At 43.6% G+C, this 21,537-nt stretch overlaps 1 protein-coding gene across 1 annotated transcript; it reads left to right on the forward strand.

Moving 5' to 3' along the window:
- Positions 1-3,430: 3,430 nt before the first annotated feature.
- On the forward strand, positions 3,431-18,076 carry hnf4b (hepatic nuclear factor 4, beta). The gene is made up of 10 exons (XM_029767433.1): positions 3,431-4,050; positions 5,619-5,784; positions 7,372-7,466; positions 10,077-10,183; positions 10,967-11,122; positions 11,328-11,415; positions 11,639-11,791; positions 15,763-16,026; positions 16,345-16,467; positions 17,219-18,076. The coding sequence occupies exons 1-10, from the start codon at positions 3,936-3,938 to the stop codon at positions 17,344-17,346; spliced, it is 1,395 nt and encodes a 464-aa protein (XP_029623293.1). The 5' UTR covers positions 3,431-3,935; the 3' UTR covers positions 17,347-18,076.
- Positions 18,077-21,537: the final 3,461 nt, after the last annotated feature.

Here is a 21,537-nt window from a genome sequence, read left to right on the forward strand (position 1 = left end):
AAGGTCTGGGGAGTTTCCTGGCCATGGACCCAAAATATTGATGTTTTGTTCCCTGAGCCACTTAGTTATCACTTTTGCCTTATGGCAAGGTGCTCCATCATGCTGGAAAAGGCATTGTTCGTCACCAAACTGTTCCTGGATGGTTGGGAGAAGTAGCTCTATTAATATTTGTGTCATTCTCAAAACCTTTGGCCACGACTGTATATGTATATACACTGCTCAAAAAAATAAAGGGAACACTTAAACAACACATCCTAGATCTGAATGAAAGAAATAATCTTATTAAATACGTTTTTCTTTACATAGTTGAATGTGCTGACAACAAAATCACACAAAAATAATCAATGGAAATCCAATTTATCAACCCATGGAGGTCTGGATTTGGAGTCACACTCAAAATTAAAGTGGAAAACCACACTACAGGCTGATCCAACTTTGATGTCATGTCCTTAAAACAAGTCAAAATGAGGCTTAGTAGTGTGTGTGGCCTCCACGTGCCTGTATGATCTCCCTACAACACCTGGGCATGCTCCTGATGAGGTGGCGGATGGTCTCCTGAGGAATCTCCTCCCAGACCTGGACTAAAGCATCCACCAACTCCTGGACAGTCTGTGGTGGATGGAGCGAGACATGATGTCCCAGATGTGCTCAATTGGATTCAGGTCTGGGGAACGGGCGGACCAGTCCATAGCATCAATGCCTTCCTCTTGCAGGAACTGCTGACACACTCCAGCCACATGAGGTCTAGCATTGTCTTGCATTAGGAGGAACCCAGGGCCAACCGCACCAGCATATGGTCTCACAAGGGGTCTGAGGATCTCATCTCGGTACCTAATGTCAGTCAGGCTACCTCTGGCGAGCACATGGAGGGCTGTGCAATGTTGATGATCCATCCTCAGTTTTCTCCTATCACAGCCATTAAACTCTGTAACTTGTTTTTGAAGTCACCATTGGCCTCATGATGAAATTCTGGAGTGGTTTCCTTCCTCTCCGGCAACTGAGTTAGGAAGGACACCTGTATTTCTGTAGTGACTGGGTGTATTAATACATCATCCAAAGTGTAATTAATAATTTCACCATACTCAAAAGGATATTCAATGTCTGTTTTGTTTTTTGTACCCATCTACCAATAGGTGCCCTTCTTGGTGAGGCATTGGAAAACCTCCCTGGTCTTTGTGGTTGAATCTGTGTTTGAAATTCACTGCCCAACTGTATGTGCGGTGTACAGCGTTGAAGTAGTGATTCAAAAACCATGTTCAACACTATTACTGTACATGCATCTTATTATGTGACTTGTTAAGCAAATGTTTAGTCTTGAACTTATTTAGGCTTGCCATAACAAAGGGGTTGAATAATTATTGACTTATGACATTTCAGATTTAAAAAATGTATTAATCATTAAACATTTTGAAAGTCATATTCCACTTTGACATTATGGGGTATTGTGTGTAGACCAGTGAAAATAAAATCTAAATTTGATCAATTTTAATTTCAGGCTGTAACAAGTCAAGGGGTGAGATTTTATTTGTGTAATACAAGTTGTGAACACTACAATGCTTTTTAGCAAGATAATCTAAATTTAAGGGTAATTTTTTATCTGGACCTGATATAATTTTACAGGGCACCAAGGACCATTCTGCCTTCGTCCTGCCGTGACTGACAGGTTTTATGAGCTATCAATCATCTTAACAAAGCTGCAGCATGAGAGAGAGAGAGCCACTGCCAGGGGAGGTCTGACCTGCGGCCTAGCGTGACATTCAGGGAAGGAGAGCTGCTCACCCAGGAAATCCCATTACACCAAAGCATGATGGATATTGCTCCTGGAAAAGCTCATATGTGGTCTGACATATAATTTGTTATAATTTGTAAAAAATATCATATGGCCACGTTCACATTTCTCTATGTCTTTCATTCTTTCCAAACTCCTCACTCTCCTATCCTTTATTCTACACACAATGTTTCACATACTGAAGGTCCAGAATATTCTGCAGATTCGCACATCTGTCTCCTCTGCAGATGGCCAGGAAGTGTCCAAGCCCAGGAAGGGTAAAATGGTCCCAGTATGACTATGGAATGTTAGTGGGGGAGCTGAGAAGTTTGCTAGTGTATTGAATGCACTGTAGACTGTATAAACTTGTCGTCATCATCGTATCGTCTCTGCCATGTGGAGCAGTGGAGGCTGCTGAGGGGAGGATGGCTCATAATAATGTCTGGAATGGAGTCAATGGAATGGTATCAACCACATCAATGACTTGGTTTCCATGTGGTTCATACCGTTCCATTGACTCCATTCCAGCCATTATTATGAGCCATCCTCCCCTCAGCAGCCTCCGCTGATGTGGAGGTAATGTTAACATTAGCATGCTCAATAATCAATAGACAGACTATTGATTATTGTTCAGTTATAATATAAGACAGACTATTGATTATTGTTCAGTTATAATATAAGACAGACTATTGATTATTGTTCAGTTATAATATAAGACAGACTATTGATTTCTTGCACACAAAGGATTTGGCTCATATTTTTTATTTCTTTACGTCTTCAACCCAGACGTCCATTTTTATAGATGTCTGGGAATTTACTCTATTAAAAATGAAGGACATTAATATGAGATCTCTGTCCATTTTTGGATACTCAAAGTGAAAAATACATGTTGAACTTTACTGTCCACTACTTTATTTCACATTTCTTTCCTAATAATCTAAAAACAATATTAAATTATTGTTAATATGGTGCTTTATATTATTATGTTACTCCATTACTAGAACAGTAGATAGACCACAAAGTGGCTTTGTGAAGATACTAATGTCACTATATTGTAGCTTGACATAGATGACCCTCCACTGCTTTGAACCTGTGTTTTATGTAGAGACAAGTCAGAGAGAAAGGCTATCTACAGTGCATTCACTATCTGTATAAAGGGGCCCAGGGGAGGTATAGTTTTATTTGCAAACACGTTATCACTCTACCTCTGATCAATACCTCCAAACAGCTGATGGCATGCTCTCCACATGGGCAAAGGTGAAGAAAGAAGCCCCTCCCCATTGTGAAACAGACGGTGGAACTAGAAAACTCTGCCCCCAGTGGTGAAATATGGCAAACTCTCTCGTCCAGTTACAATAACACTCAAACTTGAGAATCTGGCATCTTTTGTCCATAGAAGTCTACTGAAATTACAAATATCAAACATTGATCAGCGGTACTCAAATACCATTCTCAACTGACCTGCAGTAACTGATAACACACTGTAATGATGACCTTTGATCTGATCATATACTTTAGTTTTTGTTGCCCTTTTTCCTCAGCCGTAGAAGTGATTAAGATAACGTAGCTCATTGACTGTATCGGCTGTTTTTTCTCTTCCCAGTGAGTCATGTTTACCTGCCTCCATCTGAACCCTCACCTTTATTATACTCTACTCTGATAAAAGAGTCGCAAACAGACAGTGGGCCAAATCTCAGTGTCTCTCTCTTTCCCTCATTGGAAGGCTGTTTGGCATCTGTCACACTGATCTGGAACATTAGCTACCAGCTAAATACATACTGGATAACTTGTTCTGTTATACAACCTGAGTAAGAACTGCCTGCCAGGAATACTGGGATGAGAAAAGGAAGAATCTAAAAGGTGCACATGATTCACTGGGCCAAGGAAAATATCAGCACAGGACAGGAACCAGGACTTTGGAGGCCTGTGACCGAGTGGAGGAATAGCGGCGTCACAGAGAATGACAACACATTGATTTACCTGAGCTAGACAATCAGGAAGACACAGAGAGGAATTAAGTGATTGTGCTGAAAAAGTGGCTAATTTTGTAACAGAGTGGTGAACTGAAGAGGAAGATCGTGCAGCAGCCTGTTCTGATTCCTTTGCTCATATAAATCAGACTTTTGTTTTGGGCCTAGTGTGGCCTCCTGAAGCAGTGACCAGAACCATGAAGCTGTCAGGGAACGTGCTGGATCTGGACTCCACAGACTACAGCACCACCCTTGACCCCTCCTACACCATGCTGGAGTTTGACAACCTCAGGGTGTTTCCTGTAGAGACAGGTACGTCTGGTATAATAACACCTTTACCTGTCTTTCCTTCACTCATACACTGGTGCACAACAATACCAGAACACCGGTCTGACATTTGAGGGAGGGTTTTTGTATGATATTCAAAGGACATTCAAATAATATAAAATATCGAATATCCATTCATTTTTATAAGTTCAAATTCATGAGTAGATCTTGGTAACTTTTTAAAACCTGTTCTTTCCATTCAGCTGGAAAGAAAACCAGGCTTACAAAAAGAGACCCAGTGCCCTTGGAAAAACATGGTTTTAAAAAGTACTCTCAGCGCTTTACAATGTAGCTCTCATTGCACACAGGAATTTGTAAGACCATTTTCTCATGGATAAAATGATATTCCACAAAATGCTGTGAATACAACGGTCATTACTCCCGACAATACTGAGAGGGATCTAAAGACCTCCCTCCTCTTCTGCTTTCCCTTATAATCTAACTTGAACTTATCATTATCATCATTAGGAGTCTGTTCTGCTGAATCAGGTCCTTTCTTTGGCACTTTTAAGGAGATGCTTTACCAGCAGACTGCTCTCCAAGGCAGATAGCTGTGTGGCAGATGTATTCTAATCTCTTAATTCAATCGAACTGATCTTTGACCACAGAAAGCATTCTCCATGTTAAATTGTTATCCCTGGCTGCTCAGTCTCCCAACTCTAAGTGTGCAATTTAAATACATTACAGCCTGGGGGCTGCACAAACACTACACCAACAGAGTATATTTGACGGTCAGTGGTTTTAAGAGAGACAATCCTGCATCAATCGAACACTGACAGGACACAATTTAGAGCAACATTGAGGGAGATTGAATTAAAACGGAGCTCCCAGTGTAAAATTAGCCAGTGGACTTTGTCTTTGCCACTGACCTGAATCTGCTTTAATTAAATGGGGAGTTTCCTCTTCCTCTGAGTAATAAGCAGCAGTGGTCCTCTGAGGGCCTGTGAGTCTGGCAGCAACATTCCCCAGTGATATCTCTGCCTATAACCCTGCTTTTATTACCCCCTCCAAACCTCATCAGACCTGGGGATCAACACAACTCTGCCATTGTTCTTACAGCCCTATAAGCGCACAATTAACACATTTCTGCCTTTGAATGTTGTGCTTCTTTATGTGCAGCACAAGGTTATTTCCCTTCACAGAGGTGGAATGAACAGGGATTCAATAATCACCTTAGTTGATGATGGCGTTGATTAATTATTCACTCTGTAATCGTGCTTATCTGCCGTCACACAGCGTTGACAATCTCTCAGCTGAGTGATCCGCTCTCTGCAGACGCTGTTGGGGCTTATTAGCAAGGCTTGGAGATGTTTACTTACTCGTCAGCAATGGGGGCCCCTCTGTAAAAGTAGAACCGTGTCCTAAAAGACCAATATTCCATTGTGCATCTCCAAAGCTTTCTAATGTTAGCCTGAGGTCATCAGTAATAGACATCCTCGCATGTCTGTCCCCAAGTGTCAAGAGTCAATTCAACACATGCAGTAGCTACACATCAGACCTCCAGTGTAATGTAGTGTATGAATCTCAATAATTTTCTTGTGATTGACTGACAGAGTTGATGATGCCGGAGCCTGCCCCTCTGCTGCCACAGACCAATGGGAGCGTGTGTTCCATATGTGCAGACAGGGCCACAGGTAAACACTACGGTGCTTCCAGCTGCGACGGCTGCAAGGGCTTCTTCAGGAGGAGCGTCAGGAAGAACCACGCCTACACCTGCAGGTGAGACTCATCACCACACAGGTCACTGAAAAAGAGGACTACATCTCAAATGACACCCTATTCCCAATATAGTGCCCTATTTTTTTATCTGATCCAACCTGTTCTCACAGCATTACGTATTATTCTGTAAATAAATCCGCAACACTTCATTTAATATGATATGTTACGGTTCGGTTCGTATGGTATGTATTCATTTGTGGATATCCATCACCCATTTAGTATTAAATGTTACGAATTACAATTTGAAAAACGTACAATATGTTACGAATTTGCTAAACATATGAGATGTTATGGATTCTAGCTAGGTGGCTAGGTGGCTAACAGTAGCATAAGCTAGGGGTTGGTGGTTAGGTTTAAGAGGGTTTCTGTTTATGCTGATATTAAACCTTCGGTTGCACGGGCCAATTTCAACTTGGTGGTTAGGTTTAAGGTTAAGTTTAGGACTAGGTTAAATGGCTAGGGTTAAAAGGGTGAAGGTTAGGGTTAGTAGAAATGTTAGCTAAAAGGGTTAGGGGAAGAGTTAGCTAACATGCTAAGTAGTTGCAAAGTAGCTAAAAAGTAGTTAGTTGAAAAGTTGCTAATTAGCTAAAATGCTAAAGTTGTTCGTGATGAGATTCAAACTCGCAACCTTTGGGTTGCTAGACATTCGCGTTATACACCCACCCATCCACCTCAACCAACCACCCTACTTTAAGTAACCATCGGTCTTATGTAACCATGCCAAATGTAACATACTGTATCATACTAATTTCAGTGTCCCGGATTTACAATTACTATGTTACGTCTAGTCTATGAGACCAGGCTGGATCCCCATATAGTGCGCTACTTTTGACCGGAGACATAACAATAAGGCACTAAATGGGAAATAGGGTGTCATTTGAGATACCACTAAGGTTCTGTTAGAACTGCAGATCATTGGAATTATTATTAGGCGCACTATTGTCCACCTCCGACCCACATGACAATACAGAGACACATTTACTGCCAATGACTAGGGCAGCTGGTAAAAAAATGTAGCTGAAATTCTGGTAAAGTACTTCCATTCACAGTGTTCAACCCCCATCTCAATAACTGATTACTTTTTCTGGTGGTACAGTTCTCAACCACATCCATTGTCAAGTGCAAGTATGAGAGTTGCATTGGCCAAGAATAGAAAGCCAACTTCTGTGTCATAGTCTCTGGGTTTTGTTCAGACAAAGAGACAATAACCTTAATACAGTGATTGAAGACTCCAAGTCAATGGTGTGATGCGTTTTACTCTCTCACATGTGAGAAGTCGATTTTACCACACTGTATGGACTATAGGAGTTGTCATTTCGCAGGTTTCAATGAAAGGTGATTATATGTCTGGAACTAAGTGATAGGAGCCTGTCTGAACATGTGTATGCCCACAACACAGAAATTGTGCAGCACTGATCTGACGCCATCACAATTACAGAAGACCATAGTGTGAGACTTGTGTCTGAATGTGTGTTACAGAATCTTACAACTGTTGTCTTGTATTGAAGTTTATCTAATTTTGTGTGTGTGTGTGTGTGTGTGTGTGTGTGTGTGTGTGTGTGTGTGTGTGTGTGTGTGGGTCGGCAGGTTCAGCAGACAATGTGTTGTGGACAAAGACAAGAGGAACCAATGCCGTTACTGCAGGCTTCGGAAATGTTTCCGAGCAGGCATGAGAAAGGAAGGTGAGAGAGATGGTTTGTTGTTTAATCATTACATAGATGTTACATACTGTATGGCACCACACTGCAAAGTAATTACACAATTCATTTCCACATTATTAATTAAAAAGATATATTTTTAATGCCTGCCAGCACACACATGCACATACACACACAGCATTTTGTTCTTAAAGCCATAAGCATATATGCACGTTGACAAATCACAATATTTACCCACATTACATAACCATGTCCAACGCCAAGGGGGCATTGGGGTTGGCAGGCACGCCAGGCGGGGGTGGGTAGTGGAGGCTCAGGCAGGGGTAGTGAGTGGGGTATGGTCTACAAGGTGCTATCTCAAATCAAATCAAATTTTATTTGTCACATGCTTCATAAACAACAGAATATTAGAAAGCTAATAACACAAAGAATAAATACACGGGGTAACAGTACCGAGTCGATGTGCAGGGTATCTAGAACCTAAAAGGGTTCTTTGGCGCTACCCATAGGAGAACCCTTTGAAGAAAACGTTTTGGTTCCTGGTAGAACCCTCTACATGGAACCCAAAAGGGTTCTACCTGGAACCAAAAAGGGTTCTCCTATGGGGACAGCCTAAAAACCCTTTTGGAACCCTTTTTTCTAAGAGTGTATGCACCACTTACTGTGGGGGGAAAGCAACAAGATCAACATGCCGCTCTCTTGAGCAATACTGAGTGAGTGGCTGTTTGTAGTGTGCACTGTAGACCTTATCTTCCACTGGCTGCCGCAGATAACCAGGAGAGAGAGACGGGATTAGAGGATACGTGAATGGCCCATCACATGAATAATTAACATGGCAGAGCATGGGCAAATATTCGTTCTGGCTTTTTCAAGAGAGAAAACCTCTCTTTGCTGAGCCCTCATTCCAGAGGAATGTTACGTAAGAGAGAAACTGAAGCTGAGCTGAGCCCCCTTAGTGATGGTCAGGGAAAAAGATTCAAACATTTGCCATATTAATTTTGCAGACCACTCAGCATAGCATTTAGTAAAAAACTAAACTATGCCACAAAATATCAGAACATGCCATTTTGAAAATGTGTACAAGCCTTTAGTTTAATGTGTTTCAATTGTACATTAATCCAGACAACAAATTCTAACAAACCATTTTTGACAACGATCATTAATTGTACTCCTCCTATTCTCCTTGCTGAATGTCCACAGCCACTTTCAATCTATCACTTCACTTATGCTCCATGGAGGACTAATTTGTGACATCATCACCCACGGCCATGTATCCAAGGCAGAGGTCTCTCTCTCTCTCTGTCTCTGCAGCTCCAGTTTGATTAATAGGGTCCTGATTGGCTGCTGAGAGGTCAGCTGTGGTGACTGATTGCTCTCAGACTGGGGCTTGTTGTCTGACTTTGTGGAGCAGACTGAAATCAGGCTGAGGTCATCCATTGTAATGACACAGGCACAGAGGTCACTATGAGACAGTCTCCTCTGTCAGACACAATCCCAATCATCAGGCCCTGTACTGTCCCTCTACTGACTCCCGTCATGCCTTCCTTTGCCTAATTACATAGTCAGGTTTAATATGTTGGCAGAATCAGAATCAAAATTAGAGATGTTACTTTTCATACAATGGGGAATTTGGAAATTGAATTTGCTCTGAAATAGTCTCAATACAGATGAGTGTCAAAATTAAATGTATAACAAAAATTAGTAACGCAAGATACAACAATTTCAAAGATTTTACTGAGTTACAATTCATATAAGGAAGTCAGTTAATTGAAATAAATTCATTAGGCCCTAATCTATGGATTTCACATGACTGGGAATACATATATGCATCTGTTGGTTACAGATACCTTAAAATAAAAATTGCCTCACAATGGCATCAGCATCTTGTCACGGTATCACTGTGCATTCAAATTGCCATCAATAACATGCAATTGTGTTCGTTGTCCATACCTTATACTTGCCCATACCATAACCCCACCGCCATCATGGGACACTCTGTTCATAACGTTGACATCAGAAAACCGCTCACCCACATGACGCCATACACGTGGTCTGCGTTTGTGAGGCCAGTTGGACGTACTGCCAAATTCTCTAAAACAACGTTGGAGGTGCCTTATGGTAGAGAAATTAACATTAAATTATCTGGCAACAGCTCTGGTAGACATTCCTGCAGTCAGCATGCCAATTGCACGCTCCCTCAAAACTTGAGACATCTGTGGCATTGTGTTGTGTGATAAAACTGCACATTTTAAAGTTGCCTTTTATTGTCCTCAGCACAAGGTGCACCTGTGTAATGAGCATGCCGTTTAATCATCTTCTTGATATGCCACACCTGTCAGGCGAATGGATTATCTTGGCAAAGGATAAATGCTCACTAACAGGGATGTAAACAAATTTGTGCACAACATTTGAGAGAAATAAGCTTTTTGTGCATATGGAACATTTCTGGGATCTTTAATTTCAGACCATGAAACATGGGACCAACACTTTAGGTATTGTGTTTAGATTTCTGTTCAGTGTAGGTGTATGCTGTAATTACAACATTACCCCTCCATTGAGTATACTTTGTCCAAGTAAAACAGTGAACACAAGAAATCCACGGACTCTCCCTCCCTCCTACTCTTTTATTTCCAGCCGTGCAGAACGAGCGGGACCGCATCAGCAGCCGTAGAGGAGAGGGACAGGGGCTGGGCACTCTGTCCATCAGCGTACTGCTACAGGCAGAGGCCAGCATGCATCAGGTAAGAGATTGTCACTATAAAACTTCTCCCTATTCACAGCCACAAAGTGCTCCAGAGGCTTCCATTTCCCATCCAGCCCAGAGTAGAGACCCTTATCTGTTTCTCAGGAACACAGCAGTGGCAGGGCTAGAGATGGAGAGGATACAGGCTGCACTTTAGACAGCCGGCCATTAACGTCCCCTGGAGATTCTAGCTGCAGGCTGGATTCAGTTACTTCTTAGAAATTGCCAAATTACCCAGAGAGACTCACATCTGATCACAGCAGTCCTATTTAATGGCAGTGCCTGGGCTTGGATTGTGTGCCAGCGCTCAATTGGCTTCAAATACATAATAACAACCAGATATCCTCTTTGCATGCGAAAGGAATGCGGCAGAAATTAATTGGATGATTGACAAATGAACCACAAAATTTGGCCAGGCTGTTTTCCATTTGGGTCAAGTTTTTATGCGATGTCTCCTCAATGTGAGATGTGTGCTGAAGGGGCTTTGATCACCATCCAATAGCATTGTTTCAGAGACAGACCCACCAACAACACACATCCAAAATCCATTTCTCATCTTACACCCTTATATTCTCTATTACCACCATTCTCTGAAGTGACCTTTCCCCCACCCAATACCCTACCTGCCTCTGCTTGCTCTGCCCTTCACGATTGTCCAAGCACCCATCATCTCACCCCTCCACCCTGCCCCATCCATCTCCTGCAATCCTCTCTTCATTCTCACATTACAATGACACCTAGGGCCAATGTGGAACCTCTCATTATTGTGTGCCACTCTCAGTTTCCAGCCCTGACCTCCCCTATGAGCTGTGACATCAACAGCAAGAAGATAGCGCGTGTGGGGGACGTGTGTGAGTCCATGAAGCAGCAGCTCCTCCTGCTGGTGCAGTGGGCCAAGCGCATCCCCGAGTTCTGCAGCCTCCCCGTTGACGACAGGGTATGGAACAATGGATGTTATCCTACTTAATGTGTCTGTATGAACATGTGAGCTGCACCTGTCTAAGCAGGCGGTCACATTCAGCCCAGCTGTCTTTGTGTTGGGTTTTGGTTCACTAGCTGTTGGAATACTCACGTTGCAGGGAGGGCTGTCTGTGTAATGGCTGCTGTGTGTTGTCTCTGTGCTGTGTCTTGTCTGTGTGCAGGTATCCCTGTTACGAGCCCACTCTGCTGAACACCTCATCCTAGGGGTGGCTCAACGTTCCCTGCCTTACAATGACATTATCCTTCTGGGTAAAATATATAGATTTCAGCTGAGTCTGGGATGTGCTCTCATCATTGTTATAGAATAAAACAAATATTTACCCAATGTTGGTAATGTCGACTAGCTATGCTGCTTTTACCATATGTGTATATTGATAAAGGAAGCAGACTTACCTAATGTATAAAGTTATACTTACAGTTTTACTTTACTTATATCATAAGTAAGTATTTAATATGTGGATTGTGTTTGCAGGTAATTACTTTGTGATCCCAGTGAGCGGTGCTGAGGTGGAGGTGTCCAGGGTGGCTGCCCGGATCCTGGAGGAGCTGGTCAAGCCTCTGAGAGAGCTGGACATCACCAACAGCGAGTTTGCCTGCCTTAAAACCATAGTCTTCTTCAGTCCTGGTCAGTCAGTCCTTTGGTCGCCACCAGCCACCCCCCTGCCCCTCCTCCCCCCTCCTCACCTCTTCTCACCTCTCCTCTGTCCTCAGACAAAGGAAGAGACTTTCGCCAGGAATCTTTTTATTTCCCAGTTGTTCTCTCCTGGGACTGTCTCAACTCTCTCTACTCTCTCTACTCTCTCTACTCTCTCTACTCTCTCTGCTCTCTCTACTCTCTCTACTCTCTCTGCTCTCTCTACTCTCTCTACTCCCTCTACTCCCTCTACTCTCTCTACTCTCTCTACTCCCTCTACTCTCTCTACTCTCTCTACTCTCTCTATTCTCTGTGCTCTGTCCTTGGCACCCTGTTGGTTTGTCCTGGCCTGGCGGACAGGTTTCATCGTGTTCTGGGGAGAAACTATTAATATCTGGGCGAGGTCCTGGTCCTGGCAGGGAGAGGTGACTGGCTGCTGGACTTTACAGCCTGTTGGCCTGAGGCGGTGATTACAACAGCAGAGCCAGGCCACCGGTCTGACAGACTGACTGGCCAAACTGGCACAGCAGTGCACAGCAGCATCAGGCCAAGTCTGACACAGATGACTGACTACCTACAGAGATAAACACACTGCACGTGTGCTCAGCTCTGTCCTGTGTGACCCTGCCCTACTACCTTTACCTAACCTTTCTCTAATCATTTCTGCTTAGTTTATTACACATAATGCATTTAAATTAGTAAAGAAGTATATTGTATAATGTCCCCACAGCAATCCCATCTCTCTCTATTCTCCTAGGGCCGCAGCGTGAGGATTTGTCTCTCTTAATCTCCCATTCATTCTCTCTGTCTCAGTGCTCTGTTGTAGGAATTGTTTGTCTCACAGTGGCTTCACTCTGTCTCTCAGTATAAGCATACTGTACATGTAAGTGTCTCTCGTGTACTGTATGTGAAGATGGCGCCGTACTGTATAGCTGCCGTCTTGCGTGCTCTGACCCAACTTTGCTATTTTGTGATTCTTTTGGCGTTTCTAAATTCCTATGATTGACGAAATCTTTTGAACATCAGATCGGCAGTTAATAACCTCAATTCAGAGTTCAACTTCAACTTGGATTCATCTGCCCTGGGCTCTTTGTGTTATCGTGTTATCGTGACTGCTGTATATACTGAGTGTACAAAACAATAAGAACTAATATTGAGTTGCACCCCCCCCCCCTTCCCTTCATCTACATTGATTGAAGTGAATTTAACAAGTGACATCAATAGGGGATCATACGTTTCATCTGGATTCACCTGGTCCGTCTATGTCATGGAAAGTTTTGTACACTGTTTTGTACACTCAGGGTACATTCCACCTCAGGACAACAACAACAACAACAACAAGCTGGCAAGGCTATAAACAAGCAAGATACCAAGCACCCGGAGGCTGCTTTTCTTGTTGCCAGTGATTTTAGTTCCGCGTCACTAAGACAAGTGATGCCCAACTTCTATCAACACGCCTCCTTCGCCACTCGGGGCGTTAAAGTCCTAGACCACTGTTACTCAACCCGCCACACAGACCCTCAACACATGGGCCCCCCAGGGGTGTGCTTATACTCCCTGTTCTCCCATGATTGCGTGGCCACGCATGACTCCAACTCCATCATCAAGTTTGTCCGATGACACAAAGGTGGTAGGCCTGATCACCAACATTGATGAGACAGCCTACAGGGAGGAGGTCAGTAATCCAGTTCAGAGTCCAAAAGGTACAGAACGGCAGGCAGTCTCGGGGTCAGGGCAGGCAGAGGTCAATAATACAGGGTGGTGTGACAAGGTACAGAAAAGGCAGGCATGCTCAGGGTCATGGCAGGCAGAGTGGTCAAAACCGGGAAAACTAGAAAACAGGAACTAGAAACAGACAGGAGCAAGGGGAAAAACGCTGGTAGGCTGGAAGAACATAACAAACTGGCAACAGACAAACAGATAACACAGGTATAAATACATTGGGGATAATGAGGAAGATGGGCGACACCTGGAGGGGGGTGGAAGCAAGCACAAAGACAGGTGAAACGGATCAGGGTGTGACAGTACATGCCACACGGTCTCTGAGAAAGGCCTGAAAAATTGCCAAAGACTACAGCCACCCGAGACATGGACTGTTCTCAATGCTCCTGTCCGGCAGGCAATACCTTTGTATCAAGGCTCAAACCAAAAGACTCCTAAACAGTTTCCATCCCATGGCCATAAGACTGTTAAATGGCTAACAACCTAACAACTACTGCTCCCCCTTACACCTACGCTGTTGCTAAAATGAGTATTGATTAGATTTATTACTACCATTACTCTGCTGTTCATTGATTATTGATTGCTATTACCATTAGTATCTATCTATGTCTCTTGCTACTGGTCACCATTACTCCTGTTTACATGTACAGTACACTATATATTACCATTAGAATACTACCATAAGCACATGTATTTATATGTTCCTACTTCCAGTCACTTTTCAGCCCTGTTTACATGTATATCCACCTATTGCGCCTACACTGACACTCTTGCACCCACACACAAACTCACATACACACACACCACCACGCACCCACCACCACTTATGCTGCTGCCATACTATTTACTATTATTATTATTATTAATCCCTACCAGTCACTTTCTCCTAATCCCTGCCTACACGTACATACAGTGCATTCGGAAAGTATTCAGACCCCTTGACTTTTTCTAACATTTTGTTACGTTATAGCCTTGTTATAAAATGTATTCAATTGTTTTTCCCTCATCAATCTACACACAATACCCCATAATGACAAAGCAAAAACAGGTTTTTAGAAATTGTTGCTAATTTATTCAAAATAAAAAAGTGAAATATCACATTTACATAAGTATCAGACCCTGTACTCAGTACTTTGTTGAAGCACCTTTGGCAGCGATTACAGCCTCAAGTCTTCTTAGGTATGACACTACAAGCTTGGCACAACTGTATTTTTGGCTGTGTGCTTAGGGTTGTTGTCCTGTTGGAAGGTTAACCTTCGCCCCAGTCTGAGGTCCTGAGAGCTCTGGAGCAGGTTTTCATCAAGGATCTCACTGTACAATGCTCCGTTCATCTTTCCTTCGATCCTGACTAGTGTCACAGTCCCTGCCGCTGAAAAACCTCCCCACAGCATGATGCTGCCACCACCATGCTTCACCGTAGGGATAGTGCCAGGTTTCCTCCGGATGTGACGCTTGGCATTCAGGCCAAAGAGTTCGATCTTGGTTTCATCAGCCCAGAGAATCTTGTTTCTCATGGTCTGAGAGTCCTTTAGGTGCTTTTTGGCAAACTCCAAGCGGGCTGTCAGGAGTGGCTTCCGTCTGGCCACTCTACCATAAAGGCCTGATTGGTGGAGTGCTGCAAAGATGGTTGTCCTTCTGGAAGGTTCTCCCATCTCCACAGAAGAACTCTGGAGCTCTGTCAGAGTGACCATCGGGTTCTTGGTCACCTCCCTGACCAAGGCCCTTCTCCCCCGATTGCTCAGTTTGGCTGAGCGGACAGTTCTAGGAAGAGTCTTGATGTTTCCACTGTGCCTTCAATGCTGCAGAACATTATTGGTACCCTTCCCCAGATCTGTGCCTCGACACAATCCTGTCTCAGAGTGCTACGGACAATTCCTTGCTTGGTTTTTGCTCTGACATGCACTGTCAACTGTGGGACCTTATAAAGACAGGTGTATACCTTTCCAAATCATGTCCAATCAATTGAATTTACCACAGGTGAACTCCAATCAATTTGTAGAAATATCTCAAGAATGATTAACGGAAACAGAATGCACCTGAGCTCAATTTCGAGTCTCATAGCAAAGGGTCTGAATACTGATGTAAATGAGATATTTAATTTGTTTATTTTTAATACATTTGCAAAAATGTCTACATACCTGTTTTTGCTTTGTCATTATGGGGTATTGTGTGTAGATTGATGACTCTCTCTCTCTCTCTGAGTGCAATATTAACCCTACCTCTCTCCCCCTGTCTCTCAGACTGCCCAGGGCTGGAGGCCCCTCAGACAGTGCGGCAGCTGCGTTTCCAGGCCCAGGTGCTGCTGGACGAGGCCACCTGTGAGCAGCGGGGGCGTTTTGGGGAGCTGCTGCTGATGCTGCCCCCCCTGCAAAGTGTGGCCTGGCAGATGGTGGAGACGCTACAGTTGGCCAGGCTCCTGGGGGAGCCCAGCGTGGACAGCCTGCTGCAGGAGATGCTGCTGGGGGAGGGGGCCACTGGGGGCCGTGGACAACGCACAGGGCACGGTACGCTCCAGAGGAGAGATACTTACAGTAAAAACCCTCAAACTGAATACCACTAACTTTCACTGGGTTTCCTTACAGATCAACAACAGAGGTCAATAACAATTCAACCTAAAATAGGTCAACTTTCAATTCCCACAATCTAATCTGTGCACTGTGCATTGTGTCTTCACTTATGTTGTTTTCATACTGTTTCATGGTGAGCTCTCATTACTGACTGGAGAGTATTCGTAATGAGGGTAACCTTTGAGCTGTTATGGTAACTGGATCAGTGTAGTAGTGTAGTGGTATACAGCTATTCTCTTCTCTGGTCCTCCTCAGATTCTATCTCAAATGTAATGGCGTTCCCCCAACCGCAAGATCACACCTTGTCTCAGGACCTACTAGGAGGCCATGTCGGGTTGCCTAGCAACTTCACATCAGTCATCCTACCTGTCCCTAGCTGTGAGTACCCACAAATGCATCCATGGGCAAGTCAATATACTTTGTGTACTAGTATGCATTTAGCTAGCTACTGTAGAGCAAACAAATACATTATAATCACCATGTATGACACCTTTATACACACACACACACACACACACACACACACCTGTATTTAGCGGTGCAGCAGGTGCGTGAAACCTCAGACGCTGGTTTCCTGCCTGTGTCCCAGACAGAGTCAGCAGGTTTGCTTCACTGAGATCTCCTCACAACACCAAGCAGCATGGTCCTCCTAAGTAATAGTCTGTCTCTCCAGCCTCATGGTGCTCCACGGTAGCTGTGGGAAGAGACTACCTGAGTAATGCCCCCACGCTGTCAAACAGAGGAATAACAAACAGTGATCTCACAGTCCCCAGTGTTTTATCACCCTCACAGAGCCAGCCTGGCCCTACAGGGGGCACATGGCCCAGACTGATCCCCTTGTCTCAGGCCCTCTAACCCAGCCTCACGTCACAGGAACCTAGGCCCTCTCACCAGCCCTGGTCGTCAGGCTCAGTCCCTACAGCTCTGAGCTCACCTGAGGGATGTTGATGTCTGTCTCCCATCATTAATATTCCTATAATTACCACCTTAGTGTCTTTTTTAAGGGGATTAGCTCACCAACGGTAACTTAATGTCCTGAAAGAGTACTGTTATGGACCTGTAGTAAAAGCCATGCAATTTCAGTCTCAGTGTGTGTAATGCCAGTCTGATGCCTGTCTCTCTCCAACAGCTCTGCCAGTGGTGCCTCTGGTGCCCACACAGACGGGCACTGAGGTGTACAGACATGGGGAGGGTGCAGACATGCCCATAGAGTCTGCCCACAGCATGCCCATGGCTCCTGTCCACACCTGCCTCTGAGAAGCAGACCAAGCAGCACCAGCTACTCAACCAGAGAGGAGGAAAAAAAGCTGTATGGTCTAAACATGCAGGCACACACACACATCCAATCCAGCCCACGGTTGGTTTGAGTAAAATGTTTTTTTTTAGGGGAAAAAATGATAATGGACCTGCAGTTTCTTGACTGTGTCCAGCTCCCTGATAACCACAGCGAGGAAATATAACACATTTCCATTGCAGCCCTCGGAACCTCATTGAAGACCGAATGTGGCCCCTGGGGCAAAATGAGTTTACCACCCCTGACATGGTGTTGGTGCATCCGGGCCGTACTACTATATGATTACAACATGAAGTAGAGGCTGTTACATGGACACTAGTAACCAAAAATGGACTTTGACTCAGCCAGCCAATCCTCTCCCTTATCCACCTTTGCACAATGCACATTACACACAGGGAATATGATGCACACAATTAATAATTGATCAGGAATTGTTCTTTATGTTAACCATTCACTGACAATTAAAATCATCAAATCAATTAAGACCACAGCTCAATAGTATGTTATCTTTATTAGATCATGGTTGGGTGAGTTGTGTTGGCATGTTAATTAATGATAGCGAGGTGGCAGTGGTGAAGTAAGAACAATTTCATGTTTTCTATCTTCAGGATCAAAGTCCATGCTTTCTCTTCTTACTGTTAAACATTTTAAAGTCACTCATTTTTTAAAGGAAATAAAAGAAAAATAAATGTGGTGTGTGTCTCTTGTTTTGGATAGATGTTAGGTTTTATTCTGTAGGGGTGTAGGCCTAATGTGTGAAGTGGTACTTTGTAACAGGCTACATACATACTGTTAGAAAAGAATTCAGTGATGACTGTGAGGACTGTGAGTGTAGGATATGTAACATAACTGCAGAGGGCGCACTAAGCCTGTTCAGAAAATCTGACTGTTCCTCTTCCCCTTTGAGCACTTGAGGCAAACCTTCTCAGACTGAGATTACCAACTCTTGGCAGGTTATCCAGGGTCACTCACTGACTGTCCAGGGTCAGATATTGCATGGGGTATAGACAGTAATGGTGAAAGGAGGAAAATCTATTAGAGACTTTCTCTTCCCTCACCCAGACTTGAAGTGGTGTTTTTGGAGTTATTTTCATAACTCTCTCTGTACATGAGAAAGTATGCATGTCGGTGTGAAGTAGGGACACCTATTGACCCCAAGGTACATGGTTAAGTAATCTATAAGCTATGCTTTCCAGGTTGGTTTGTAATGTATGTCTGAGTGCTATGTCTCTTGCGTGTCTATTATATATGTGTCTTGCATGTCTATTATATTATAAAGGCTGACCTCTAGTCTGTGCTCTCTACCTGGAGTGGGGTTGCAGGTCAGATGCCAGCATCTGCATCTTAAGCAGTCGCTTAGGATCTTAAACATGTGTCTTAAACGGTTGCTTAGGGCCCCTGGCCACTAGGTGGCCCCCGACCAAAACATTATATACAGTGGGTAAAGAATGTCACCACTCCCTTTCAAAATACCCTATTTGGATAAGTGAACTCCCCTGAGTTAATACTTGGTGGAACCACCTTTATTACAGCCATGAGTCTCTTTGAAAATGTCTCTACTAACTTTGCACACCTAGACTATTTGCCCGTTCTTCCTTGCAGAATCGTTCAAACTCAATCAAATTGCATGGTGTGTATTGGGTCATTGTCATGTTGAAAAGTGAACCATTTTCCCATGTTGTGGGGGTATTTCTCTTCAGCAGGGACTGGAGCACTTGTCAGGATAGAAGGGAAAATGGACAGTGTAAAATACCAACAGATTATTGAGGAGAACCTGCAACCCTCTGCCAGGAAGTTGAAAATGGGAAAATGGTTCACTTTTCAACATGACAATGAATCAACAGCACCTTTTCCACTTGGCCTCGGGAATCTACAATGTGCTTTTTGGAAAAGCTCAAATGAGACTTGATGTGGCTTTTTGTGAGGAGTGTTTTTTTTCATGCAACCCTCCCATAGAGGCCAGATTTGTGGAGCGCTTGTGATATTGTAGTCACATGCACACATTGACCAGTCTTTGCCATAAAGGTCTGAAGCTCCTTCAGAGTCACCATTGGCTTCTTGGTAGCCTCTCTGATCAGTCTCCTCCTCGCTCGGTCATCCAGTTTGGAGGGACGGCCTGATCTATGCAGGGTCTGGGTGTTGCCATACACCTTAACCACTTAATAATGGTGGTAACTGTGCTCCGATGGGATAGACAAAGCCTTTGAAATCTTTATCTCGTAGAGCTTAAGAAACTACATTTCCGCCCATAGTGGATTATTTACTTTGAATTGCACTACTAAGCAGTGGAGTCCTATATGAACAACTGGTTTTATTCTGATCTAATCGAAGTCATGACAATTGATCACAGATTTAAGAAATTAGCTTGATTTGTGATCTGGAAGATGGTTGGTTATACCTCAGCAAGTTAAAAATTGCAATTCTAGGGGGGTGTTCACTTATCCAAATACGGTATTTTACTGTTTTACTTTTAATTAATTTTCAGAGTTTCACTTGGATATTGTGGATTACTGTGTGTTAATAAAGCCGGAAAAAGTCAAATTGTATGGGTTTTCATTTCAGGCTGTTAGGCAACAAAGGGTGAACGTTTTGAAAGGGGGTGGTGACTTTCTATACCCACTGTGTGAATATATATATATATTTTTGTTGAGAGTTAGAATAGTAGAATACACAAGGTGAATTTCGAAATGTGGCTGTGCATCAGCAGTTTTCCTCTTGTTCATCAGTCACTGAGAGTCACTCATTAGCCATGTCAGCTAACAATTGTAGATTGGTAAAATAGTCTAGCCAGCTTTCTAAACTTGTAGTAATCATGGCCAAATACCAACCGGGCATGTAGGGCATGTGCCCAGGAGCCCTGACCTCCAGGGGGCCCCCATTGACCTTGTTAGTCACTCTCACTCAGATATCATTAACATGGCATAAGTCTTGGCTACGGCCGGCCCTGGATGCCAGTTAAAGTTAATGGGCACAGTGGCCTGGTCAGAGGGATGATGATGGAGAGGGGGCACAGTGGCCTGGTCAGAGGGATGATGATGAAGAGGGGGCACAGGATAGGGGCTCAGAGGGGATATTATTACTCATCAGAGCCGAGGGAGGGGAATAGTAGAACGAAAGGCCCGCTCCCTAACCGCCCCCAGCCTGCGTGTTTATTTTCTGACCCAAAATACCAAATCAATACAGAAATAGAGCACAGAGTATCTTCTACTTCTCTCTGGGGACAACGGCACCCGTTACTACAACAGGGGGTATAATCTAAACAGATCTTTATTGGTAGTTAACCCCTCATTCAAAAGACCTATTTACCTGTTAGACACACACACACACACACACGCACACACACACGCACACACACGCGCACACACACGCGCACACACACACGCACACGCACACACAGGAGTTATTATTGAAGCACTTAATGGCTGATGGGTAATCTCTCTCCATGTGTGGCAGTGCCAAAGTCAGTCGCTCACACAATGCCACCCTGTATGCCCACCTGGGGCTGACATTAAACCCTGTAAGACTGTGCTATTCATGCTTATACAATATTATATAATATTAGTTCCATTTGATGTCTATCTACGCTTGTTACCCAATGTGCTGTAATAGGAAACATGAAACAGCCATTTCATGGGGTTTACATTTCAGCGACAGAATATGTATGTGTTACGCCTGTGCTCTAGTCAGCCACTATAACTCAGTATGATTCATTTCGATAATAAACCATTCGTTTGTTGATGTAGCTAGCAGCCACGGAGGACATTGGACTGGCCTAACACGGTGCTGCTGAGGACAACATAGCTACTGTAGGGGCGCATTGGGAATGTTGGTTCCCTTCAAAGTTAAGGCTACAAATGAATGGTGCATAATTATTGGTAAAATTGTTTTACAGTGGCAATATGAAAGTACAAAGTCCTCAAAAATATGACTAATGGTAAACTAATTAAATGATTATAGAAAATATTTGGGGACTATAACTGAGACTGAGACCAAGGTAGGTCATCATAACTGTATAAACAGAATTCTCAAAACAAGTCACGGCAAACATCAGTGTTGGTGTGAATTATTAGATGGATGTCGATTTTCTCAGTAAAAGGTGCTTAGGATTTAGTGTTTTACAGAAAAAAAACTCCCCTGCTTTTCTTCAAGAAAAT

This window comes from Salmo trutta, chromosome 12, assembly GCF_901001165.1.
Source record: "Salmo trutta chromosome 12, fSalTru1.1, whole genome shotgun sequence".
NCBI lineage: Eukaryota > Metazoa > Chordata > Actinopteri > Salmoniformes > Salmonidae > Salmo > Salmo trutta.